This window comes from Hemicordylus capensis, chromosome 2 (genome assembly GCF_027244095.1).
Source record: "Hemicordylus capensis ecotype Gifberg chromosome 2, rHemCap1.1.pri, whole genome shotgun sequence".
Lineage (NCBI taxonomy): Eukaryota > Metazoa > Chordata > Lepidosauria > Squamata > Cordylidae > Hemicordylus > Hemicordylus capensis.
Genome location: NC_069658.1, coordinates 86,033,015 through 86,060,213, shown reverse-complemented (window position 1 = coordinate 86,060,213; position 27,199 = coordinate 86,033,015). Strand labels below are relative to the sequence as shown.

General features: G+C 42.4%; 1 protein-coding gene across 2 annotated transcripts in view; it reads left to right on the top strand.

The window, feature by feature from the left end:
• FBN2 (fibrillin 2) overlaps positions 1–26,848 on the top strand; it is a 272,503-nt gene extending 245,655 nt beyond the window's left edge. Inside the window, exons 58-65 of one of the 2 annotated variants that reach the window (XM_053301249.1) lie at positions 777–902; positions 4,296–4,418; positions 7,013–7,129; positions 11,794–11,922; positions 12,457–12,576; positions 14,032–14,263; positions 20,694–20,859; positions 24,881–26,848. In XM_053301249.1, coding sequence (XP_053157224.1) covers positions 777–902; positions 4,296–4,418; positions 7,013–7,129; positions 11,794–11,922; positions 12,457–12,576; positions 14,032–14,263; positions 20,694–20,859; positions 24,881–25,246 — 1,379 coding nt within the window. In that variant the 3' untranslated portion in view covers positions 25,247–26,848. Of the gene's footprint in view, positions 1–776; positions 903–4,295; positions 4,419–7,012; positions 7,130–11,793; positions 11,923–12,456; positions 12,577–14,031; positions 14,264–20,693; positions 20,860–24,880 lie in introns of those variants that run through there. The other variant, XR_008317396.1, reaches the window with a different exon arrangement.
• Positions 26,849–27,199: the final 351 nt, after the last annotated feature.

The window sequence follows — 27,199 nt, the reverse complement described above, 5'->3', positions numbered from 1 at the left end:
GATCAGGCCCAAGGCCTATCTATCTAGTCCAGCATCCTGTTTCACACAGTGGCCCACTAGATGCCGCTTGGAAGCCCACAGGCAAGAGCTGAGAGCATGCCCTCTCCCCTACTGCTACTCCCCTGCAACTGGTATTTAGAGGCATCATTCCTCTGATGATGGAGGTGACCTATAGCCCTCAGACTAGTAGCCCTTGATAGATCTGTCCTCTATGAATTTATCTAAACCCCTCTTGAAGCCATCTTGGCTGTGACCAAATCTTGTGGAGGAGAATTCCATAGGTTGAGTATACATTTGTAGAATGAATTTTCCTCCCCTAATAAAACAGGATAAGAATTTAGCAGATAAAAATGTACATACCTCAAATTTCAGGGTAAAATGTAAGGAATATGACCACTGCAGGAAGCAATGTATAAGACATTAAAGAGGAACTGAAGTTTGGAGAAATGCAAAAGTAAACAGCAAGGAAAATGGCAGCTACTATATGCTATTTTATTTCTCTAATTCCACTAATTTCAACCATTTAATATTCATTGCTCCTGAACATTAAATATTCTGTCAAGTTCAACAAGAAGTGTTTGGGCAAGTCTTTTCATGGTGAATTAACTAATTCCACTGAACTCAGTAAAAGTAAATACTTTTTCAAAAGTAAGTTTGAAAAAAGTATTTTCAAAAAGGAACATTTAGATGTTTAGGGATCTACATTTGGAAAATTGTACTACAAACTGATAAATAATCACAATTTAATTTCCAAAATGTTTCATGTTATTCCACAGATATTGATGAGTGTAAGGTCATGCCAAGCCTGTGTAAGCATGGTCAGTGTATCAACACAATGGGCTCCTTCAGATGCTTTTGTAAAGTGGGCTATACCACTGACATTAGTGGTACTTCTTGTGTGGGTACGTTTTATCACCATTTTAAATTTCACTCCTTTTAGTTAAAATCTGTTGTAGCCTTTTATATTTCCCATTAAGTGAAAAGGCCCTGTAATATACAATTGAGGCTCTGTAATATACAATTGCAGTTAATATTTTTATTTTAATATGAAATATACATATTCTCCCAGGTGTGCATAGGCCAATCTCTACAATCAGGTTGTTATCCCCTCCTGATTGGAAGAGAAGGTCAGCTTTGGTGAACTTGGTGAAGAGCAACCTGTATTTTGGCTGGAAGCAGGGGGCTTTGCCCAGCCCTACAATCCTTTCTTTGTGACCGCTTTTGGGGCGAAGAAACTTTTTAAAAAAACACCCATCACTGGCCATCATGCTCACTAACAGTGTGGAAGTGCTGAGTGCAACGGCGTTCACAGCATTTACTAATCCAGAGTCCTTACACAGGGGGCGGTAATTTTTGCCCATCTCTACGTTCCTGGAAATGCTCTTTAACACCCCTAAATGTCTCTTTGGGCTACAGAGTTCATTTATACATGTTTAAAACTGGAAACTAGACAGGAAGAGTATGTTTGTTCTGCTGAACCTTTCAGTGGCATTCAGCTCCATTGACCATGGTATGCTTCTGGACCATCCACATGGAAGGTGCTGGCAGGATCTGTCCTGTAGATATGTGCATGGGTTGGTGGGGCAGGGAGTGGTTCCTTTAAGGAGGCAGTAAGCAGGTCCTTACCTGCTCTGCTGCCACCCTACCACTTTCCTGGGCGTGGTGCTCAATCTAGCAATGGTCACGTGGGGCTGTGGCACTGTTCCTTGCAGCTTCCTCTTGGAGTTGGCCATGTGCATGCCGACGCCATGCGGAGGCTGCAGGAACAGCGCAGCCATTTGGACAGCTGATGCCACTGGTGGAAACGCGGTGAGGCAGGGATGAGCAGGCAAGGAGCTCTTTACCTGCTTTTTAAGGGAACCGCTCCCTGCCCTGTCAAGCCAGTTCAAATGCCAGCACCTGAGCCAGTTCGGCACTTCCCAGAGGAGGCGCCGAAAACTGGTTTGGCCAGACAAAGGGTCAAGCCAACTCATGCACATCCCTACTGTCCTGGACTGGTTCAGTCCTGTCTGGAGGATAGGGTCCAAAACTTGTTACTGGAGAACTATTACTCAACCCCGTGGTCTTGGGGCTTCAGGGTCCTGCAGGTTCAATCCTGTCCCCTATGTTCTTTAACTACTACATGAAACCACTGTGAGAATCCAGTGGTGTGGACTGTGGTTTCATCAATATGCAGATGACACCCAGCTCTGTCTCATGACATTATGTGATACCAGAGAGTAGAGTGATGTTCTTAACCAGGGAATGGAGGCAGGCTGGATGTGGCAAACTGAGACTTTATCCAGACAAGACAAAGCTGCTGGTGGTTGGTAGGAGGAACAATCAGGAATAGAGGGAATACAACTTCCTCCAGATCAGGCTGATCAGGAATAGAGTTCAGCCTGATCTGGATGAAGTTGTACTCCCTCTGAAACTCCTCTTGAATCCTGCCTTGATCCTAGATAATCAGGTAGCTGCAGTGGCCAGGAGCCACTTTGCTCAGCTTCAGCTGGTGCATCAGCTGTAGCCCTTCTATAGGGGCACTATCTCCCATTCAGTTGTCATGTTGCAGCTGGAATACTGAATGAGTTCTACATGGGGCAGCCCATGAAGAGTATTCAGAAACAACAGATAGTGCAGGATGTGGTGAACAGATTACTATCTGGAGCTGCACACAATGTATATATTACACCAGTCCTGAGGGAGTTTCACACTCTGCCAGTCTATTTCCAAGTAAAATTCAAAGTGCTGGTTATTACTAGCGGTGTGCACAGACCCCATGTAGAAATCCAGTACAAATTGTGACTGAACTGCTGCTCCACGAACCAGTTCAGCTGGAATGACCAACTGGGCTGGTCAAACCAACAAACTGGCTCAAAGCGGTTCAGAGGAGTTCTCGATCAAACTGCTCAAACCGTCCAGTTTGTGGCAGATCAGTTCAACCGCGAACTTTTCCGTACACACCCCTAGTTATTACCGTTAAACCCCTAAATAGTTGGAGGCCAGATACATTAAGGATCACTTGCTCCCAGCTGAATCTACACACCTAAAAATCTGCTGATGCCTGTGAAGCCATGTTTGTCTGTCATGCACATGGGCTAGAACCTTCTCTCAGATAGCCCTCAGATTATGTTACACCAGGCTTTTTTAGGTTAAGTGCCTCGGATAATTTCTTAGTGATTGCTATTGTGTTTTTTATTTCTTGATTAATGAAGTGTTTTTAGTAGTTTAAGTTATGAGGTTTTTAGATTGTTGTGCAACACACTGGGTTCCTAGGACAAAAGGTAGTTTAGAAATGTAAATAAAACAAACAAACAAAGCTTGGTTGGAATTCAAGTCCAAATTAGATACGATCTTCCTCAGAAGTTCTCTCTAGCTCTATTCTGCATGCATCAGAGTGCGCTTTTAATTTAAACCCACAAAACTCAGGTGACAGTTTATGACAAGTACAGTCACCAGCACACACAATATGGGCATTTGTATTCCTCACTTGACATCCATAACAGCATTCTGAGGATGCCGGACAGTCTTCCCGAGCAACATAGCATGCATAGGATAGAGAGTGATTTTCACTTATCTCTCCAGCCTCCAGAAATGCTCTTTGCCTTCCAGGAACATGCCCCTAAGGATTATGCAGTCCTCAGGGACATTTTCCTGGAAGGCAAGGAATATTTATGGAGAAGGATGCACATGAACCAAGGTTCATGAACTGGTTCGAAGCTGAACCGATCCATGAGTCTGCTGAGCCAGTTCAGCGGGTTGAGTGCAGTGCCGGGGAGGGTGTGTGTGTGACATGCAGCATCGTTAAAAGTGATGTCCTTATCTGCTTGATCGCCGTTCCATGCAGATTCCTGCTGCAGCGGCATTCCCTCCAGCAGGCCACACATGGTGACACTCCCCCCAACAGCTCGTGCATAGCAGTGGCATGCACATGGCCTCTTCGCATGTGCAGAGGCCCTGTGTGTGCCAGTGCCACGTGCAAGCTGATGGGGGGAGTGCCATCACAGCAGTATTGCCACCCATCCCCCCGCCCCCAGCACTGCACTTGACCTGCCAAACTGGTCTGATGGACCCACAAACTGGTTTGGCTTCCCTACTTATGGAGGCAGGGAGATTAGCTAAAATCATTCTCTTCTTTGCCACACACACTCTCTGCTGCTTGGGAAGACTCTGGCTGAGTTAAGAGGTTTGTTACAGGCTTGCTTCGGCTAATACATGTAAAAAGAAACTATGGTTTGTCATGACATCTGAAATACACCAGTATATTGTTGTTTCTTTAAGAAATTGAATTTCTAATAGACTATTGTCTTAATTAGATCTTGATGAATGTTCCCAGTCTCCCAAACCATGCAACTTTATTTGCAAAAATACTGAAGGAAGCTATCAGTGTTCATGTCCCCGTGGCTACATACTCCAGGAAGATGGAAAGACCTGTAGAGGTGAGCAGTTGACTGACTTGGGGAATTGTTTTTACTCATTAATTATTTCTTGTGTAATCCTTCAGAACTGAATGACTAAATCGCACAAGCACATTCCACATTAAGCTAAATGGAATAGACTCATGGCTAACTTGGTAAAGAAGCACCTTTTTAACATGGTGATTCTCTTTATTTAGCAGGGGGAGAGTAACTGGCCCTATCCACCCACAGCACAATACCTCCAGTGACTGTTGCTGGTGCCTATCATATGTTTCTTTTTAGACTGTGAGCCCTTTAGGGACAGGGATCCATCTTATTTATTTATTATTTTTCTGTGTAAACTGCCCTGAGCCATTTTGGAAGGGCGGTATAGAAATCGAATAAATAAATAATAAATATAGATAACAGATAATTCCCCGGTCATTTACCTGGTGGCAGTCACACATCAGATGTATGTAGAATGTATGCATCAGAAGTATGCAGTCCAACATCAGATGTCTGAAAACACCATGCATCTCCTAATAATAAAGGCCAAAGAAGCTACAGAAATTCCATTGTAGGAATTTAATTTCCTTATAATAAGGGTGAATGTTGCAGCCCCGTGCGGCTTTTTCTAAAACAAGCATTACCAGGGGAAGTGGTGGGGAGGGGATGAGCAGGTAAGGAACTCCTTACCTGTTTTTTTTTTAAAAAACCCACTGCCCCCCCACTGCCCATTGAGCCAGCTTGAATGCCAGCATTCAAACTGGTTCAGTGCTCCAGAAAGGGAGTGCCAAACCTGTTTTTGCACATCCCTACCAAACAGTATGATATAGCTGCTTTCACTCATGTTCTGTTTGGTCTTCTCATACGGTACAGTGTCAATCAGTCAGTGTATCTTTATTTTAGTCTTTGACCATACCAGAACTCCTAAAACAATTGTACAATTGGACACATCCATATTAATAATATCGGTACATTGGTTCTAACCAATGGCAAGCAGAGTACATCACATTTGTACTGCAGAACAGCAGAATTTTTCAACTGCATGTGTAATTGATGAATTAGTGACTATTAGCAAATAGATATAAATAACATAAAATTCATCCTTGCAAGTTTTTGTAGAACAGGGTCAATTAGTCTTCACCTAAGACCTTTGTAAAAGACACACCGCAGAAACACATGCACAATCGACTTGGCCTTATCAGAGCTACAGGGGCAATATCTCTGCTTACTTGCAATTCTACTGTATCTACCAGCTAATAGTTCCAAAGGGAGGGCATTCATATGCGCCCTCGAGAAATGCCATCTATGTTTAGGGAAGGTAAGAAAGAACAGATAATCTACTGGGCGAGTTCTCATCACACCACTAAGCAGGCGAAATGCCCTAGATGTCTTCGACAGATCATTCTGAAACTCAGTATCCCAAATCCTTTGTTTAATCAGTTATTTGGCGCTGTCCGGTCCCACAGAGAGGATTGCTTCTGGTGAAAGACCTTACAGTAGGTATGGAGTTTCCCTACACAGTTCTGCCACCAACTTGAGCAGTGCCTATCTGATAATAGTGAGGGAAGAAGGCTGGAGGGCGTTAAGTTGATTCTTACCCAGCTTATTAATATTAAATACCAAGCCCTGGCCTCCTTCAAGATGACACCCAGTTCGTCAGGGTGGCATTAGAAATACATTTAGGAGTCAGAAATGATGCTCTTAAGAACTTGGCTTGGACCCGCTCCAAAAGGGTATAGTTAGCATAAGGTCCTAACTGTACCCCATATAACATTTGGGCCATCAACTTCACCTTAAATAAGCCGATGGTCGCTGGAATAAACCTCCCTCCTTGCCATTTGTGGAATTTCAGGATTGCTGACACACTTCTTTGTGCCTGAGTGGTGGCATATCTAATTTGAGCGGTCTTCCTCCCAGATTCTTGAAATACCACCCCCAGATATTTTAAACATTTTACCTCTTCTATGTCGAGATTGTCAATCCTCCATTTATATTTTTCCCCTGCTGGAAAAGGCCAAGTGAGGTATCAGATTGCGGGAAATCAGCAAGTGGTCGATAGTAGACAATGTATGGCTGGATCAAGAAGCTGCATCTGGCAGACCCAGGGAGTGGTGGGGGATCCCAGTAATGCACCGCACACTCGCATGGTGCATTATTGGAACTTTAAGAGGCGGGGTGGTGCACAACATCACCAGCACCCCAACCCTCAGAGCTACTGGCATCCAGCAGTAGCCTGTGCTCATCTGGGCGGGCGATCCGCCTGCCCAAGGAAGGAGGACTGCTTACGTGTGGGGGAGGTAAGCATTTTGTGGCTTCCTCCCCTCGTCCCTTTAGAGCCCATTCTGAAATTGTCAGAGTGGGCTCAGTATGTAAGGGTGTATTAGAAAGATACTGTGTATTTAATCTGCAGTAATGTGCTTATTATATTCTTTTCTATTATTGTTAGATTTGTGAGGTTATTTGGCTTGAAAGGCTTCATAAACATCTTTTAAATAATTAAACACTTTTAGCTGCTCTGTTAAAATCAAAGTAAATTTTAATTATCTTGACTGTGTTATATATGAATTCTGTAATAATCACCTTGTTTTCATTTTAAAGAGAATAAACATTACACCTTTTCTCTTTTGTAGATCTTGATGAGTGTCAAACTAAACAGCATAATTGCCAGTTCCTATGTGTCAATACCCTTGGGGGTTTCACATGTAAATGTCCACCAGGTTTTACACAACATCACACAGCATGTATTGGTAAGAACAACTGAGTTTTCTTTCATAAAAGGAAAGCTGGCAAGCCTATATTTGAATGTGAGCCATCTGGCTTGGGGAACGGTGAGCCTAGAGCACCTTCCTTATGAGGCAAGGTTACAACACCTGGGGCTTTTTAGTTTAGAAAAGAGACGACTGTGGGAAGACAGGATAGAGGTCTATAAAATCATGCATGGTGTGGAGAAAGTGCATAGAGAGAAATTTCTCTCTCTCTTGCATAAAACTTTAACCAGAGGACATCCCATGAAATTGATTGTCAAGAAATTTAGGACCAACAAAAGGAAGTACTTTTTCATACAATGCATAATCAGCTTCTGGAATTCTCTGCCACAAGATGTGGTGACAGTTTTAAGAGGGGGGTTTGGATAACTACATGGAGGAGAGATCTATCAATGGCTATTTGTCTGAGGTCTATAGGCCACCTCCAGCCTCAGAGGCAAGATGCCTCTGAATACCAGTTGCAGGGGAGTAACAGCAGGAGAGGGGGCATGCCTTCAGCTCCTTCCTGTTGGCTTACCTGCGGCATCTGGTGGGCCACTGTATGAAACAGGATGCTGGACTAGATGGGTCTTGAACCTGATCCAGCAGGGCCCATGTTCTTATGTTCTTATCTATATCAGATTTACAAAAATATTTTGTGCTTCGGCGTTTAGACATTTGTTATCATTGTACTACTTTCCAGAACATCTGGAACAATTACAAATAATTAAGATAAAGTAAAATGCTGGAAGAAATCAAAACATCTATTATAAGGGTTTTCTTAGTGGACATTTATACAGTTGCAGTATATTACATTGTAAATGTAACCACATTGTGACAAAAGAGTAAAACATTATTAAAATCTGACTTAAAATTACAGGTGATCAAAACCAAATTAAGGAGTATTTTTTTCCATAGCTGTATCATAGCTCTAAAATCTTCTTTGAATGAACAAATACCGTATTTTATGGACTATAAGACTCGCTTTTTTCCTCGAAAAATATCCGCCAAAATTCAGGAGCGTCTTATATGTTTTAACAGTTTAATATGTTAAAACTCTGAAAAACTGGATTAAAATTAAGGTGCGTCTTATAGTCCGTAGCGTCTTATAGTCCGTAAAATACGGTATATCTTGCCAATTGAAATCACTCCCTTATTGAGTAAATGCTGTGGGATTTTTTCAAAAGAGAAGCCACCTTTCTCTGCTGCTGGATGAGATCATCTCATGTGAGTTATCCTTCCCGTGTGTTGCAATGGCAGGAATATGCAAAATAGCTAGCAACATTTTAAAAGTCTAGGAAGGATAACACTGCCCATCTCACACTCACCTACCAAACATGCAGGCCTTCTATAGGCCATCGATCACCTGGTGGAGATAGAGGCCATAGAGCCAGTTCCCACATCTCAACAAGGTGCCAGGGTCTATTCTATTCCATTTACAGTACCAAAGAAGGACTGCTCTCTAGGAGCTATCTTATATCTAAAATTCCTGAACAAATTTGTAGGATACAGAAAATTAAAAATGGAGACCCTACAGTCATTTGCAGGGTCAATTCATCACCTAGATTATCTGGCATCAATAGACCTTACGGAGGCATACTTACACATACCTATCCATCCAGACAGTCGGCAACTCCTTTGGTTCAAGTATGCGGGAAATCACTGTCAATACAGGGCACTCCCTTTCAGCCTTTCCTCTGCACCCAGGATCTTTAAAAAAAATATTGATCAAGTTACCGGACATGACATCTACCCACACCAAGAGAGAGGATCCTTCAGGGGTTGACTGATTATGGTTTCCTTGTCAACAAATCCAAGAGCCAACTGTGTCCGACACAAAGGCTGCACCATCTGGGGGTTCTGATAGACACTACTCTAGACAGGCTGATCTTCCCGCAGGGTCCTATCCAGAAACTTTTGTCCATCATATAGTCGATACTTCCAAACAAAAGGGTCTGGGTGCTAATACTAGCACACCTCCTAGGACTTATGGTGACAATGTTAGATTCCATAGACTAGGCCAGGTTCCACTTATGCCCACAGTAGTGATTTTTTACTCCCTAATCAGAAGGTGATAGCAAAAAAAAAAAAAAAAAAAAGCCAGATGAAGGTGCTAGTACCTCCCAACATACTCCAGTCCTTGGGCTGGTGGACAACATTGGGCCATCTTACCAAGGTAAAACAGCCCTGGGTCATATTGACGACCAATGCCAGCCTCATTGGGTGGGGAGCTCATTGCCTTCAACACAGGAGAAATTGACCCCAGAAGAAAAGAGACACAACATAAATTGGTTGGAATTCAGAGCGAAACACCTAGCATTGCCAGCCTTCCAACATCTTCTGAGGCACAAACATTTGCTGGTTCGAATGGACAATATCACCACAAAAGCACATGTCATTTATCCTGGTCCTTGCAACCAGATCCTGATCCTTGCATCCAGAGGCGGTTCTACTACTCCAATAGACACAGACACATCTGGTGTCTCTTTGGGCTCATCATGTGAGCAGACTTCTAAATACCGAAGCAGACTGGCTCAACAAAACTGAGATCCACCTGGCAGAATGGAGCCTCAATCATCAGGTGTTCAATCTGATCACCGCGTGCTTTGGGTCTCCACAGATGGACCTGTTCACCTCACCAGACAATGCAAAATCCCATGATTCTTCACCAGATTCCCTTGCAAGGGCATGGAAGTAGTGGATGCTCTCTCAACAATATGTCCACAGGAACTTCTATATGCTTTTCCTCCGGTACCCCTGCTCAGCTGTTTTCTGCACAAGGTATATCTTTGTAAAGTGGAAGTAATCCTCATAGCTCAATGGTGGTTGAGGAGACATTGGTTTCCCGAAGTTCTCCATCTCGCCATGTCAGATCTGTGGTTCCTCCTTGTATCACCAGACCTGCTAAAGCAGAGTCACATATGTCATTACAACCCAGTGTGATTAAAGTTAGCCACCTGGAGACTGAGAGGAACATCCTGAGTGAGTACGAATATTCGCCAGACGTAATGGACATTATGTTGGCATCAAGGAAGGCATCCACTAACTACATCTACCAATTTTATGTTGGTATAAAAGGAACCAGAGATTTAAGGAATCATGTGGAATTAAAGAGCTCCTAGGTTTCCTACAGTAGGGGCTTGAAGGTTAACACCTTGAAAAAACAGGCAGCTGCCCTGTCAGGGCTTTTCGTTCCAGTCAACAAGGTCATGTTTTTCAGTCTCATGTGAAACAGTTCCTCAAGGGAGCCACACTCCTTTCTCCACCCACAATTCACTGTTTTCAGTCTTGGAATCTGCACACAGTTCTTTGGGCTTTACAAACTCCTCTGTTCAAACCTACCTGTTCAATACCACTGTGTTTACTGTCATTCAAGCTTGTCTTCCAAGTGGCAATAACCTCACTAGAAGGGTTTCGGAGTTACAAGCTTTGACTGTAAACAAGCATCTATGCATTTTTTTTCCTCCTGACTCAGTACAGTTGATTCCAGACCCTTCATTCATTCCAAGGCTCTGTCAGTGTTCCATCATTCACAAAACACTGTTCTACCATCTTTCTGTCCAAAACCATCTTGCTCCTTGGAACACGCCTGGCACAAGTTGGATGTCCATCATTGTTTGAAGGTTTACCTTGAACTAACAGCTACCTTCTGCTCTTCAGATGCTCTATTTATCTCCTACCTACCAACATCCATGGGACAAAAAGTGTCTGCATCTACCATAGCCAGATGAATTAAGACCTGTATCATGTTAGCATACAAGTCTTTAAAGCTTCAAGTTCCATTGCATGTTTTTGCACATTCAATGAGGGCAGCTGCAACTACAGCAGATTTCTCTACTAATGCTCTGCTTTCTGAAATATGTAAAGCAACAACATTGTCTTCCCCATCTACATTCACAAGACACTATAAGATGGACCTTTACCAATCAACATAAGCAGCTTTTGGCAGAAGAGTACTACAACAGGTACTTCCTCCACAGTAGACCAGAACACTCCCACCCAGGATAGTCAGCTGTAGCAGGTCATGAGATGTCATTATCCAGCAGCAGAGAAAGAAGCATTGGTTACTCATTGTGAAGGCATCTTCTTGCTGCTGTATTTGAGGACATCTCGACCCACCTGTTTGGTCTACCTGGGTCTAGGGCTGGGACTTACTTAGTGATTTTTCAATGCACTCAAGTGTACATTAATCCATATGGACTTCCTTTTGTATGTTACTAGGCTCCTCTGTCTTTGGACTTGGCTATTCAGAACTGGGAGGGGTTATCCTTCTCAGGCTTTTAAAGCATTGCAAGCTACTTTGCATTTTACTTTCACATGCCTCTAGAGCACGTGAAAAAGATAACCCACATGAGATATTTTCAAAGAAGAAGCCTTCACTTTAAGTAACCAATGCTCCTTTCCCCCTACTTAGGTTGTATCTGGTGCTAGCACTATAATTGCAAATAGTGACCACAATAGATTATAATCAAAAGACCAAGTCTTACCCAATTTCTAATTAAAATCAAGAAGAAAAGTAGTCCAAGGACATTTGTTTTGTGTATATTTGTAGAAGCATTATCAAGCATGCAAATATCAACTATCTAATCTTTTACTATACCCTTCTATATCTTTGTTAATTTCCCATTAGTGTATCTGATTCATAAAAATGAAATACCTTTTTCTAGATAACAATGAATGTGGATCACAGGCTTTGCTTTGTGGATCAAAAGGAATCTGTCAGAATACTCCAGGAAGTTTCACTTGTGAATGTCAGAGAGGTTTCTCTCTAGACTCAACTGGATTAAATTGTGAAGGTAAAACTTTAATATCCAAAGTTATTTGGAAAGGTAGTCATTTAAGACTTTATTTCTCACTGTTAGTATTGTCATGTTCATTGGGAAGTTCAATGAAACAAAACAACAAAAACAAGAAGTCAGACATGGAGGTAGCAGCTCTGGATGGCTCGCTTTTTATCTCACTTTCTTCTCCCCATGCCTTCCACTAACTGGCTTGTGTAATGCATTTTGCTTCCAAAATGGAGCCAAGTGCATCGCCTCTTGGAAGAAGGCGTGGAAGAAAGAGAACAAGAGAGAAAGCAAACGAGCTAACGAAGCAGCAGGAGCCACTGCTTTGTACTAAAGTTCCATCCTCACCTCCCTCATTGCCTCCTCCACCACAGACCTGTAGTTTATGCTGGTGCATGGGCATGGCCAGTGTCATGGGGATGACCAACAGGCTCCTGGCATCACCTTGAGAGACACAAGCCCTTAAGCCAGTACAGGATAACAGATTTTGAGTTTGTTTACAATTTATCCCTTTGCCCTTTACCATATGGTATTTCTTTACAGATGTGGATGAGTGTGAAGGAAATCACAGGTGTCAGCATGGCTGCCAAAATATTCTTGGTGGTTATAGGTGTGGTTGTCCACAAGGATATGTTCAGCATTACCAATGGAATCAATGTGTGGGTAAGAAGATGGTCAGAACAGAATTTTAAAAAGTATGTTTTGCATGATTGAAAGGATAGTTTGCATAGCTGTGTTCAAATTAAAGCTGTCAAATGCTCTTCTGTTGAGTGATGGCCATGATTCCATCCCCTGTTGCTGACCAAAGCCAATATTTTTCTACAGTTAGTTCTTATTTTATAATGAGCCTTTTACTACTTGGCATTCATTTGTTGGGCTTTTTTCAAGCTTGAATCTTCAGGGGCCAGGACATTAAGCAAGCTTCGTCCCTTTTCCAGTCCCTGAGTGCAGCCCTTTAGTTCCTCATATGTGAGTGAATGGTGGCCATTTGCTCCCAAGGGAAAGGTAAAGTGATGTGTTCAGAAATACTCTTTTGGTGAGGGCAAAGCTTGTCCTCTACTCCTGGCATGCAGTCCTGATAAGCACTGCACACACTCTCCTACTAGAGCTCTTACAGTACATCCCGGGGTATTCTCTAGTTTATATAAGAAAGCTACTCTTGAATATTCATATTCTGGTTGCACTAGCTGACATGATATATGGTGTTATGGTTCCCCACAATGCATCCTGGGTTAGCTGCTGTGAACTTCGACGCAAGACCTGACACTACTCTTCCCACCAGAATCAAACTTGTGGTGCTGGAGGGAAGAGACAATGGGAGGAAGAGTGGGAGAGACCTGGGTTTGATGCATCAGTGCATAAGGGAGGCCATCTGGTCCTTCTGAAGCTATGCTCCATGATGCTTTATGCCACTGAAATGGCCAGCAATGGCAGTGCACCCCAGCAGCTGAGGCCGGTAGCGAGGGGATAGAGGGGCAGGTGCCACCTGGTCCAGCAAAGAAGGCAGGGGTAGGGCCAGAGAAGGGTCAAGGTGCTGAGAGAGGGAAAAGACAAGAGATGGGACAGCAGCAGCAGTTGAGGTGTGAGCAGCAGCAAGAGGCAGCTGAGATGATGCCTGCAACAGGAGGTGGGGTGTGGTACCATGCTTGCCACCTGAAGTGCCTCACCTTGTGTGAGGGGGAGCCCCCCATGAGTGGGGCATAGAGCTGGCTGGAAATACAGGATATCAGGGGGCATGCCAGCCAGTTAGTGGAATTATTGTAGGACATGTATTCATGCCTGTGAACCACAGCCCACATGCATGCATACATTCTTGGCAGTGGTGGGGGGGCACAATAACTCTAATGGGAGATGCAAAGGAAATGAAACAAGGTTTTCACTACTGAAAGGAAGACTTACTTCCATTATCCTCCACCATTATAAAGAAATGAAATACATGAATTTGTATGCCATGGGTTTTTTAAATAGCATGAGCCTTTCTAAAAAAATAATTAAGAATTCTTAAATTGCTTTGGAAGTTTTGTCATTAGAAATCAGGAGGGGTTTTTTTTTTACTAGTATTCTCCTGATAGTTGCAGTATTCTTCTGTTTTTAAAAAACTTGTTATTTCTCCAATAGATGAAAATGAGTGCTCAAACCCTAGTATTTGTGGTTCAGCTTCATGCTACAACACACTTGGAAGCTACAAATGTGCATGCCCCTCTGGGTTTTCTTATGATCAGTTCTCAAGTGCATGCCATGATGTAAACGAGTGTTCATCTACTAAGAATCCTTGCAATTATGGCTGCTCCAATACAGAAGGTGGCTATCTGTGTGGCTGCCCGACTGGATATTACAGAGTTGGACAAGGGTGAGTGTTTGTTACTCCCACATAGCAAAACCTATTGCAAACCTGTGAGTCACCAACATAAGTTATTACAACACTAAATCCCACTCCCAAAAATATTCAAGTAGCCCAAATCATTAAACTAAGTTCAACTTAAATGAATGGTTTCTCAACACTAGAATCTATTTGCAAACAGATTGCAAGAGAACATGAACTGTTATTTTGCACTCCCCTCTCAAGCAATATGAAGTTTAGGACCAGTAGGAGAGGGAGATCTGTGGTATCTTTGTTGTAATCTCTAAAGCTGAGTCAGTATTCCAAGAGTACAGAAGAAATTGGCTCACATGGACAGTAGGTCTACTGCTTGTGCTGGGCGCTTTCCAGATTAGACCCTGCAATGGGGTCACAGCATATCTCTGAAGTGTGCTTCCACATTTCCTGTGTTGTGACACTGCAGTCCCTACGCTGACAGTAGGATGCCATTCACATTTCCGATGCCTTGTTTTGAATTTAATCACTGTGATTTATTGATAGAACATGTGTCTAGCGTAAAAAGGTTGCTGTTTGGGGGGGTTGTTAGTTTTCACGAGTCTGTTCCCCCTGCTGGGCGCTTTGCTATTTACATTTTGAATGTGATTTGCCTGAACAGAAGCATTTTCCCACTGTTGAGTGGCTAATTTGGAAAGCGCCCTGTTGCATCTGTGTAACTGCCAAAACTGTTGTACCCAAGCAAAGTTCTGCTCCAGTGCAAAGGCAGTTGCGCAACTGACTGCCCACTGGAAAGGACATCCATTTCCAATAGTTGTCCTGCCAGGCAACAATTTTTTTTAATGTGTTAGATTTATATACCGCTTTTCATTAAAATAACCTCAGAGTGGTTATTTGCACAACTTTATGCTGGAGCAGAGTGGAGCTGGGTCACCACAGCATCAGCAGTCCAGTACATGGACACAGCAGCATGGGCAATGCTCCTAGCACTCATGTTGCATAGCGGAGAATGTAAGCCAGTGGCCCATATACTGGCTGTTTTTTAAAAGACCATTAAAACGCACCTGTTTTCTCAGGCTTTTACTTAATTTTAACTGGTTTTATACCATAATTGTTTTAATCATTTTATCCTGTTTTGATATTAGTTGTATTTTAACTTATGTACTAGGGGTGCACATGCTAGGCAACGTGACAGACAGACAACAAATATATAATAATAATGTGCAGTGAGCCAAGAGGGACACACGCTCACACACTCTTCCTAGCCACTCATCAGCCTGTCAGCACTGCTAGTGATGGCAGGGGCTCCTCCATGCCACCAGTTCATTGCATCACATCAGCCTCAACCAACTCGCATCATTCCCAATGAGAGCAGATTGCAGCTGTGATGATACAACAATGTGTCAGTGGCATGGAGCAGCCCCTGCTCCAGTGTCAAAGGGCTGGTGAGTGACTCGGAAGCAGCGAGTGCAGATCCCTCTTGGATCCACAGCTCACTGCACACTATAACACCAACAATATGCCTTTATTAGTCTACAATAACCAACAATAACCAACTAATATTACATAATACAATAACCAACTAATACAATTAGTGACATAAGAGATTCACCTCGGCCCCTTACAATTTATACTATTGATTCAGCTCTAACATTTGTCTTCTTCTAGTAGTAACAGCAACAAGGTATTAGGCCATACTTATTGTTACTTCTTTATTGTATCCGGCTAGAAGATAAGCAACATAAAAACCTCTGTCCCACCCCTAAAGTGGAGTCAACAAGGGTTTCACAAATTTTCTTCTAATATCATCATAATACACACATTCTAACAAAACATGCTCAACAGTTTCAACATACCCTTGTCCACAAGAACACAATCTCAGACTGAAAGGGATTTTTTTTTCCCCCAAATGGCCCTCTGTGACAGCAGTAGGTAAACAATTGAATTGAGCAGCCATAAAAAAATTCCTATTTGGGAGGCACAGTTAGGAAATATAAATAGTTAGAGGACAACCTTATGTCCTGTGCTTCACCCCATTCCAGGGGCATGCAGCCATGTTTTGCCCCTGCAAAGGTTTCTTGATAGTCCAGCAATCTCTCCTTTATCTGTCTTCTAACCTCCAGATAATCATATTTATGTAAGTATAGCCCAGACAGCCTGGTGGGATTAATTTTAGAGTTAAGTCCTTTCAGCCATGAACTAAGAAATGAATCCTTCATCATTAAGGCTAAAAAACTATTAGGGCCTATGTTAAGTTGCAATTTGATCCAGAAATTCAAGGAGACAATCCAAGCCCTGGTAACTATTGAGGGAAACCTACTTCTATCCTTAAGGCGGAATTTTTAACACATCTGGGCAAACTCAAAATACACCTCAAAAATTTTGATTGGACTCTTTCCATACTTTTGTCCATACCTAAGTACCAGACCTGAATACCATATAGTAACTTAAGGATTACTTTAGCCCTATAAACTATTAGGGCCACGGGAATATAATTCCCTCCTTTTGTGAAATAAAACTGCACTATACTATTTAAAAGGAAGCCTGCATTTTGAAGGGCACGAGCCCTATGTTTAGCCCAACTAAGAGACGCCTGAAATACAATTCCCACATAGTTAAAGTCTTTTACTTGTTCTATTATATGGCTATCCCTTGAACATTTATATCTTTTATTACCGCCACAAAATACTAATATCTTTGTTTTCTCATAACTTATTGACAACGCCTCACTAGCACAATACCTTGAGAACTGTACCATCAGTCTATTTAACCCCACTCTAGAGTGCGATAATAAAACCGCATCATCTGCTTATTTATTTATTACATTTATAAACCACCTCATCCAGAGGCTCTGGGCGTTGTACAACAACTTTTAAAAAGACATAAAACCCACAATTAAAACAATGCTAAAAACAATAGAAAAACAATTCAAAAATGATTAAAACTATTTAAAACCAATTAAAATACATTTAAAAACAACAACACTTTACAAGCCTTGGAAGGCCAGGCCAAATAAATAGGGTTTTAGGGCATTATTATTATATAATAATGGGGATTTCTTTCCCCGCTAAGTTTGGAAGATGGTACTTTGAAGCGTATAGGATGGGGGCTAGATCGTTCAAGTATAAGTTAAATAGGTGGGGTGCCAAGACACAACCCTGCCGTACTCACTTTGTCATTATAATTGCCTTAGTTAAATGCCCAGCAGGAGAGCATCGTATTTTTGAAGATGTGTCAGTATATAGGCGTTCTATTAGGAACAGCAGCCTCTTATCTACTGTAGATCTGCCCAGTTTCCCCCATAAACATCTTCTTGATATTGAGCTGAATGCTGACTTTAAATCAATAAAGCTTACATATAACTTCCTTTTAAGATATTTAGAATATTTCTCCACCAAGTGATATAGAACAGCAGCATGATCCATGGGTGAACAGCCCTTCTTAAAACCAATCTGCTCCACTCCCAGAACATTCTCTGCCTCCATCCAATCTAAAAACTCGGTTTTTAAATACATCGCATAAAGCTTCCTGATTATAGACAGCAAGCTTATTGGACCGTAATTTGCTGGATCCGATTTTGCCCCCTTTTTATAAATAGGAACTAATACTGCATCTCTCCAATTGAGGGGAACCAGTCCTGTGTTATCTATATGGGAGAACAGTGATGCCAACGGAGTATCCCACCATTCAGCATTTGCTTTCAACATCTCAGCTGGGATTAGGTCAGGCCCCGGGGCGTTCTCTGCCTTCAACTGCCCTCTAAGAATAAACACTTACAATTCTGTCACTGGATCCCATGATGGCAAGTCAATTCCTGCTTGTGGCAGGGCTGTTCCTACAGCCTCATTTGTCAGTGAATTAAAAATGGAGAAAAAATAACAGTAGTAGCCAAAATACAGCAGTCATTAACTCCTTGCACATGTTTCCCTTTCCTTGGAACAATTTGCCAAAACGTTCTATTATCCTTCCTGTATGAAGCTTCTATTAACTGAGATTAAATTTCCTTTTCTTTGGCCTTCTCTTTGTTATGATTAATAATTTATATTCATTTTTCAAATTAACATATAATTTTAACAATTCCACTCTTTTTTGTTCCCTATACTGGCCATAACATTCCTTCAACTCTCTCTTTTTCTGGAAACATTCTCTGTCATACCAAGAATTACCACTGATGTTACCACTTCCAGACCTTAATTTTACCTCCTCAGATAGGGAACCCTGTAGTATGCGAATTAAATTGTCATAAGCATCCAGCGATTCACAAGATGGACCAGATTCCATCTGGGCCTTAAGCTCTTTACACTCCTGAGTATTTAATACATTACCAATTTCTTTACTCGGCTCAAGAGTCAATTTAAGTCATTTCCTCCCATCACACATAATTGGTCTTAAAATGGGAGCTGGGGTAGTGGTAATTGGCTGGATACCAATAAGAGGCTGATGGTCACTAGAGAACTGAACTCCAATCTGGAACTCTGGAACCTTCTCACAAAGTGAATTGGAAACCATCATATAATCAATCACGCTACTCCCTTTTGTGGTGTTAAAAGTGAATTTCCCTTTATATCGGACCTCTGAAAAGTATAAGCATGCATATGTATTCAGTACTTGGTTTGGGCCCCTTTTGCAGCAATTACTGCCTCAATGCGGCGTGGCATGGATGCTATCAGCCTGTGGCACTGATGAGGTGTTATGGAAGACCAGGATGCTTCATTAGCGGCCTTCAGCAATTCTGCATTGTTTGGTCTCATGTCTCTCATCCTTCTCTTGGCAATGCCCCATAGATTCTCTATGGGGTCAGGTCAGGCGAGTTTGCTGGCCAATCAAGCACAGTACACTGTATACTTTTCAGAGGTCCGATATTGTTCTGTTCTACAATCCTTGTCTTCTTGGTTCCATGTAATATTCTAATTTTCTGGGATTGTGGATTTGGGGTTTTCATGAGCTGTACGCCATGATCATCACAATTCTAACAAATTAAGGCTTAACTTATCTCGCTTTGCATGTAATGCGTCTGTCTCATATATCAGTTTCACCTTTTAATTTGCATTACTGAAATTAATGGACTTTTGCACGATATTCTAATTTTCCGAGTTTCACCTGTACTGTCTCTCCAGATAACAATCACCGAAACCTAAGTTGTTCCATATGGAAGAAAACTAACTGCCTCTTGGGCACCAATACTGCTTCTCTGACTCCAACTCCCTGAACTTTCTTCTTCATCTTTCTTCTTTCATTCCTTCCCTTCTCAGCCTGGCCACAGCTTTGAGGAGTCACTTTGAGGAGCCATTTGCAGGAAGAAACAGCAATTTGTCAAAAATACTCTTGCCTTATTAGACTAGGCCCTGTAGCAACGGCCCTCTGCATGACTCAGCAGCCCACTCCTTGTGCTTTGCCTCTTCTTGGCTCAGCTTCTTCTCTACCGAGGGCTGGAAGTACATCCCTTTTAGTCGAACTCAATAAAACAACCCTTATCTTCTGATATTCCAAGCACCAGGAACTGGGCTCTCTCTTGCAACTCCCCAAGAAACAGCTTTGCTCCCCTCAGCGTCTCCTGTAACACTTTGTTGCCTCCCCAAAAGGACATCCTCATATTGGGCTGACATGAGGCTCTCCAAATCCTTATATCTATTTTCATTAGTTCTGAAGGCTTGGAGGGAGTTGCTGACCAAGGCTGTTGTCTCTGGCTCTCTGTTCAGCAGTCCAGTCTTTGCTGTTCCACAGCTCTGCATGGTATGTAGACCAGTATGTTCAGGCAGGCATTGCTAGAAGCACAGCAACATTGGTCCTAACAATTTGGGGTCTGCCAAAACACAATTTGGCTGTCCAAATCATGGGAACCTCAATTTACATTCGAGGGCTTAAACAGACCCTTTAAAGTAGAGAATAGAAGGTCTGTACCTGCTCCTGCTCCGATTGCCACCATCCCGGCACTCCCCCCAGCTATGTCTGTACACCAGAGGGGCATCTCCTAGCTGCCCTTGCATGGTGCCGGCACTCACATGGCCTCTGTGGATACGCGGCAGTCATTTGCATGGTCAGTATGGTTGCTGACCACGCAGTTGCCCAGAGGCCATGTGCGTTCTGGCGCCGTGCAGGAGCAGCTGGGAGATGCCCTGTCGGTGTGTGCGCATAGCTGTGGGGAGCGCCAGGATGGTGACACTGGCGGCAATTGGAGGAGGAACAGGTATGGAATTTAAAGGGAAGTGCCCTCAAATTTAAAGGGAGGTGCCCGTGATTCAGAGAGCCGAATTGCATTTTGGCACATCCCTACTAACAACCCTTAAATGTCAAACTCAGTCTTTCCATAGGGCTCTTCTGCCAACCAGTTACAAACTCAGTCAGTTCTATGCACCTTTCTACATCAAACTTGCTTTAGCCCCCACCATGGCAGGACATTGTGAGGCATACCATAACAAAATGGCTTATATATTCAGGTGCTAACACAGTCATCTTTACTCAACAGACATTGTGTCTCAGGTATGGGATTTAATAAAGGCCAGTATTTGTCACTAGATGGGGATGAAGAGAATGCTTTGTCTCCTGAAGCGTGTTATGAGTGTAAAATTAATGGCTACTCCAAGAAAGACAGCAGGAGGAAGAGAAGCATCAATGAAACTGAGCCTGTTGAGGTAAGCAAATACTAAGCCTCTTGAAGTGAGCTTGCTGAGGTAGAGTAAAACTGGCTTGCATCCCCACCCCCCTCAAGCCTAAGATATTTTTCCAGTTGGGATTGCTAGCTTTTTCTTTCTAATCCCTGTGGAAAATGGGGATTAGTGGGATGAGTGGAATGGGGATGCGTGGGATGGGGAAAGCTATCACTAATCTGCAATCAGCAGCAGGAAGCGCTGTCTGTCCAATGGAGGCCATTATATCAAGGGCATTTACCTAGATTAGTTCTTATGCCTGGGTGTTTTTCATAGAGGGCTTTTAGTTTGCAACTCCTCCGGAATGGAGGGTGTGCATTCACATTTTGGCCAGATTTAGCCTGAAGTCCCAGTGAGCTATCGGGGAGCACTTGATACAAGATTCAGATTTTTCAAAATGGTGTGTTAGAGTGTAGCCCTATTTATATCCAGGGTAAAAAAAAATCCACTTTGTGTTGGTTTTGAGGTGCAACTTCAAACTCACAGTAAAGCCTTGCAGTAAACTCGTGGTAAAGCCTGCAGTATGCCCTGGTGCTGCAAAAGAATGCACAGTAGTTCTCTGCTCTCCCAGTTTTCACCATGTTTCCAGCAACACTTTTGAAGCTTAATGCAGGGGCTGAATCTTCTATATGGGCAAAGTTGGTGGTGCTCACCTTAAATTTCGCAGTTGGCCATATTGTCTCTGTCTCCATTTTGTGTGCCTAAAGCCTCCCTCTGTTGTTCCCTGCTGCTCTTGCCTGCAGCCTGCTGCTGCTTCAAGGCTTGTGAGGATGGGCGATGGTAGCACAGAAAAATGAAAAGGCCAGATCTTTTAAAATACCAGTGTCAGGAGCCAATAAGCATGCTCACTTTTGTTTTTGAAAAGTGGGCAGTCCTAGGAGACCAAATTGAATCCAAACTGCTTTTCAAATAATTGCAGAAGTGGCTTTCCATGTGGGTGTGGTGTATGTAGAGAAGGAATGGATTCTGTTGGAAGAGAATGATTTTAAAAATCTATTTGCTATCCAGGAAACTAACCAGGTTTTTCCTCTGGATTGTGGCCAGTATCTGTAGCATTCATGTCCACTGGGGGTTATGGTTCATTGGGCAAAGATTAAGGAAGTGTCAAAGAGATCTCTATTTTTTTAAAAAAAATTGCTGCTTGCTAGGATGGACATCCACGCTAAGTGGTGGGCACCTTAGGCAGGTAGAGAGTGGCACCCAGCTGTTCAGCAGGCATGGAGTAGGGAGAGGGTGTCCCCATGCATCTTTGCTTCCCATGGTATACTCTTACTTACAGGAGATGGTTCATAGAAGCAGCAAGCATAATTGAAAAACCTGTGATTGTTCTCTTATTTATGTATGCATTTTTTAAAAAGGCAGGCAGAGCTGCCCTTGTAACTTCAAAATGCATTTGTTCACCACTTTTGTGCTTTACCTGTGGCTTATATAAATTTATTTACTTTTACATGTATAGCTTCTGCCTCCTCTAAGAAACCCAGAGTGGTGCACAAGGTTATATTTTTCCTCCCAACAGCCCTATGAGGAAGGTTATGTTGAGAGATAAGTGACTGTCTCAGCATCACCCAGTGAATTTCATGGTTAAATGGGGATTTGAACTTGGATTTCCCCAGTCTAGTCCACTAACCATTGTATCACTATGGCTCAGAATTCTTTCTTGTTTATTTGTAGTAGTATTCATTCTTGAAATAATCAGGCAGACATAGCTGCTCTGGTGACTTCAGAATGCATTTACTCTCCACAGACACAACTTTTTAAAGCTGCTCTGTGCTTTAATTGTGGCTTGTACAGTTCTTTCCTGTGTGTCCGCTTGTGTTTTGATCCTGCTGTGTTAGATACAAATCTACACACTACTGTGTAGTTAAGTACTATAAAACTGATATATTCCATATTTCTCTGTATCTCTGCTGATGAGCAATTGAGATTTGTGTGCTTGCGTGTGTGTTTGTATTTTGATCCCACTTATTAGCTACAAATCTACACTTTGCCACTTATTACTAAGGCACTCACCTAGTCCCAGCTCCACCTCAGCAGCTGCCCACAATTGGCTCCACCTCTCACTACCTGTGGCTAGGGACATGTGAACTGGCTCAAGGTCAATCAGGTTCACCATTGAACCAGGCCAGGCCTTGTTTGGCTCACCCTCGAGCCAAACTCCCTGAGCCGGCTCAGGGGTTCTAAGTTTTTTTAAAAATTAAAAAACTTTTAACATTCACTGCCAGGTCTGGGATGATGGCGGCCATGGGGGAATCTTTGCCATCTCTCTTGCTCCCCACCAGTATTCTCCCATTCTAAAAAGGGCCAGTTTGGCCCTTTTCAGGGCCATTCTGGCCCTTCTTCTGGTGGCATCGGCCATTTTGGAGGCCACCACGCATGCCCATTGGGCCTCTAAGTGGCTTGGGTCATGACCGTTTAGAATGGGAGAAGGCTGACAGGGGAGATGGCAAGACATCCCCTGCCGCCAGCCCGGACCCAGCAGTGAGTGTTAAAAGTAAAAAATAATAATAATAAACTTAGAAGCCCCAAATCAGCTTGAATTTGAGCTGAGCCATGGGTATGTTTGGGGGGCACAAAACCAAACATGCCCAGTTCAGTTTGAGTCCAGTCCAGACTCGAACCAAACTGGGCAAACTGGTTTTGTGCACACCCCTACCTTTGGCTCCACCCATCACCTGCCCTGCCTATCACCCCCTGTTCCCAGGAACCACCAGCTGCCACTGGCTCAATGGCAAGTAGAATTAAATAACTGGATTGAACATTTCAATGTATCAGGAGGAATAAATGCAGTAGTGTAGCAAGGTTAGAGGGGTCCTGTGTTCAATAAACTAACATTTATTCATTTATTATAAAATACACCAAACTTGTTTTTGTTGTGCCATAAGCAACGTGGAAAATTCTTAAACACAAAGCCCCCCCCGAAAAGCCCCCCCCCACTCACCAATGTGGCACCTTGCTGCTGTTGCTCCTCTCTGTTGCTGCTGCTCCACCTGTCGCTGCTTGCTAGCCACTACGTACTGCATGACTGGCATCAGGGTGCATGTGTGCCCTCTGTTTCCCAGCCAGTTTACACACCAGTAAGAAGCTGGACAGCCTCTTCCCTCTCTTGTTTGCTCAAGAGATGAAAGAGGCTACTCAGTTCCCTCCCATTGTACAAGCCGGCTGATAAGTGCAACAAACAGCAGAGAGCAGCAAGAGGGGACAAATGACAGTTGGGGGGCCCTTGTCAGCCCCTCTTCTTGGGCAGCCTGGGGCAGTCCATGTTCTTGGAACACATATGTCCAATTAGGGCTATGCCCCTGAATAAACGAATAATCATCACTGAAAAGTCCTTCCCTTCTAATGGTAAAAATGAATCATACTTATCTTTATAAAGCCACTCCATTACACCAGAAGAAATATGAGCTTGAAGAATCCTTGATTTGGTTTTCCTCCACTTTGTTGTACCTGCATAGTTGTCTTGATATTTTCTAGTTCCGTTGTATAATCCATAGCAGACACAACAACTACTGCTAGATAGAGAGTTCCCTGTTCTTTTTTTGGACTCTGATCTTTGTGGAATTACTCTTTATTCTGCCAATTGTTAGAATGTTGACAGATGTTTTGTAGGTCCTGCAAAATTATAGAATTTCCCCTCATATAAACATTTCTGGTTTTGTTTGTTTGTTTGTTTATTATATTCCTATACTGCTCCATCGTCAGCTCTGGGATGGGGGCTTCACAACATTTGGGCTGAGCATAGAGGATACTATTTGTATTTGTGTCTACAAAAATCATCTCTAATTGTACTGGATTCAGGATCAAACTTCAGGGATGGTGGGGAAAGCTCATTTGCATTATGCCAGTCTCCTGAAATCCCAGTGTTGCATATTCCATACACAGTACCAGCAAGCTAGCAGGAGGCAGCAGTGGTGGTGTGTCAGGCTCATTAATGGTCATGGCTGTAACCATATAAACAACAGATTGTGGGTTTGACTGTTGTCCTCAACTTCCACTTTTGATTTTACAGGTCAGTTTGGAAAGCTTGGACATCGACCACCCATTGAAGATGAGGTTCAATCTGTCTGGGGTTGGCAATAAGGAGCACATCATAGATCTCATGCCTGCAATACAGCCCCTCATAAATCACATCCGCTATGTCATCTCCTTTGGTAATGACAACAGCATCTTCCAGGTACACCAGAAGGATGGGCTCAGTTATCTTCAGGTTGCTAAGAGAAAGGCTATGCCTGGCACTTATACACTGGAAATTGTTAGCATTCCCCTCTACAAAAAGAACGAGCTAAAAAAACTGGAAGAAAGAAACGAGGACAACTACCTCCTAGGAGAGCTTGGAGAAGATCTCAGAATGAGGCTCTGGATTGAACTCTACTAAAACCTCCACTACTTAGGGTCACTTCATGAATGACTTGCTTCCATTCATGTACTTATCCACCTGAACATATTTTGCTTTTCAAAAGCTTTAAAGGAGTCAATGACTTACTTTCTTAAAGACCAAAAACTATGAAGGACAGAGACCTCTGTATCCTTCCATCCTGTCCAAGACTGCAGAATGGCCCTTTGACTTTACCATGGCCAAAGTTTTGACTACAATGTCAATCATGGTTACTGTATCTTCTATATAACCTCAATTTAAAATATACTTTTAAAAATGGTGCTCAAGAGGTCAGCGTATGGCACTAAATGGCACAAAAATGTGAGCTACTTTTTCCTGTTAGCAGTCTAGCATGTTGGGTATTTTGCTATAGTTCCTAAATTAAAAAAATAGAGATTTTATTTATTTTAATGCAGTAATATATGGAGAAATTAACAATCTATGTTAACAAAAAAGAGAGAAAGAGAAAGAGGAACACACTTGTTTTCTTCAAGATTTTATAAATTTGAATTATTACAGGTAAAAGGTTTTCTTTTTAAAAAGAAGAAGAAAAACCAATTGATTCCAAAAAGAGCGAGAGAGAATGCTTCTCACTATTGTGCCAGTCATCCATATAGCATAAAGTCAGTTTTCAAACAAAAAAAATCACAGAGCCAAATGAGCACTGTAAAACAGCTCTGAAGTCCAATAAATTTCTTTTCCAAGCAGAGGATTAAAGTCATGGCGTATCCTGAATTACCACTGACCATTAGCAGAATTTCAGTGACCATAAGCCTCAGTATACTTCACAGCCATGAGGAATAGATTCAATATTAAAGATAATTAATAATGGAAGATGATGCACAACCACTGTAGCAAAATACCTGGACTGCTTATGGTACCATTAGCATTGCAGACCAAACCGTACTGTATTTCCTTCAGATAACCTCAATATATCACACAACACCTCATACACCACAAACTAAAGGTGCTCTACATACTTGCATTACTGTAGGCAGCTGAACACAAACCTACTCTTCTCTGAAGAGAACACCTGATCTTTTGTTCTGTTTGGTGCTGGCTTGGATTAATGCTGAAATGAAATTGACTGAGCTGTTTCAGGACTGCCATGTATGTACACTATTCATGCTGCGAAGAAGAGACATGCATATTTGAAAACAATTAGGAATTTTCATTAATACTGTAGTTATACACAATATGCCTCATTTTATCATAGTCTTTTTTGTAAGAATGACTTTTGTACAATGAGTTGACATTTAGTTTAGTATTTTTTAAAATGTTGTGCCATTATGTGTTAATAATTGTATGTTGCTATGGTGCTATTATTGACAGCTGGTACCTGTAGCAAGTAACATAAAAGAACCTCACATGTGAACAGCATGCACATTCCAGATCTGGGTTTTCTCCAGATACATACCTGTGCTGACCAAAGATTAGCAACAATCTACACTCAGTGTTTGGATTCATATTTTGTATTTTCTTTATGAAAAGAAGATGACATTGTAAATTACAGTTTTGTTTTTGAGAAAAAATGGTTTGGTTTTGTAGAGCTTTGTACTAATACTACACCACTTTTCCTGCAATAAAACTTATTTTCTGGTAGCTGTCTTGATTTGTTCAGGCAATTAACTGAGGAAAAAGCATGAAAGTAGACAAGAACTGACATGAGGGTTTGTAGCACTCCAACATAGTGCAGAGCATAGTGCATACTGTACTGCTATACATCATGTCATCCAAGTTTCTCTTTTTCTATTTTATTCATTATTTATCTGCATTTATGTGCCGCTCTTCCTCCAAGGAGTCCAGAGGGTGTATGTGATTGTATGTTTTTCTGTCACCCAGACTATAACCAAGACAATGTTCAGCATCTAACTGAAGGTACATTCCACTTGAAATGGAGATGAAAATGATCAGTCCCCCCACCCCCCAGTCCCTTTCTTTTCAGAGAGGTTT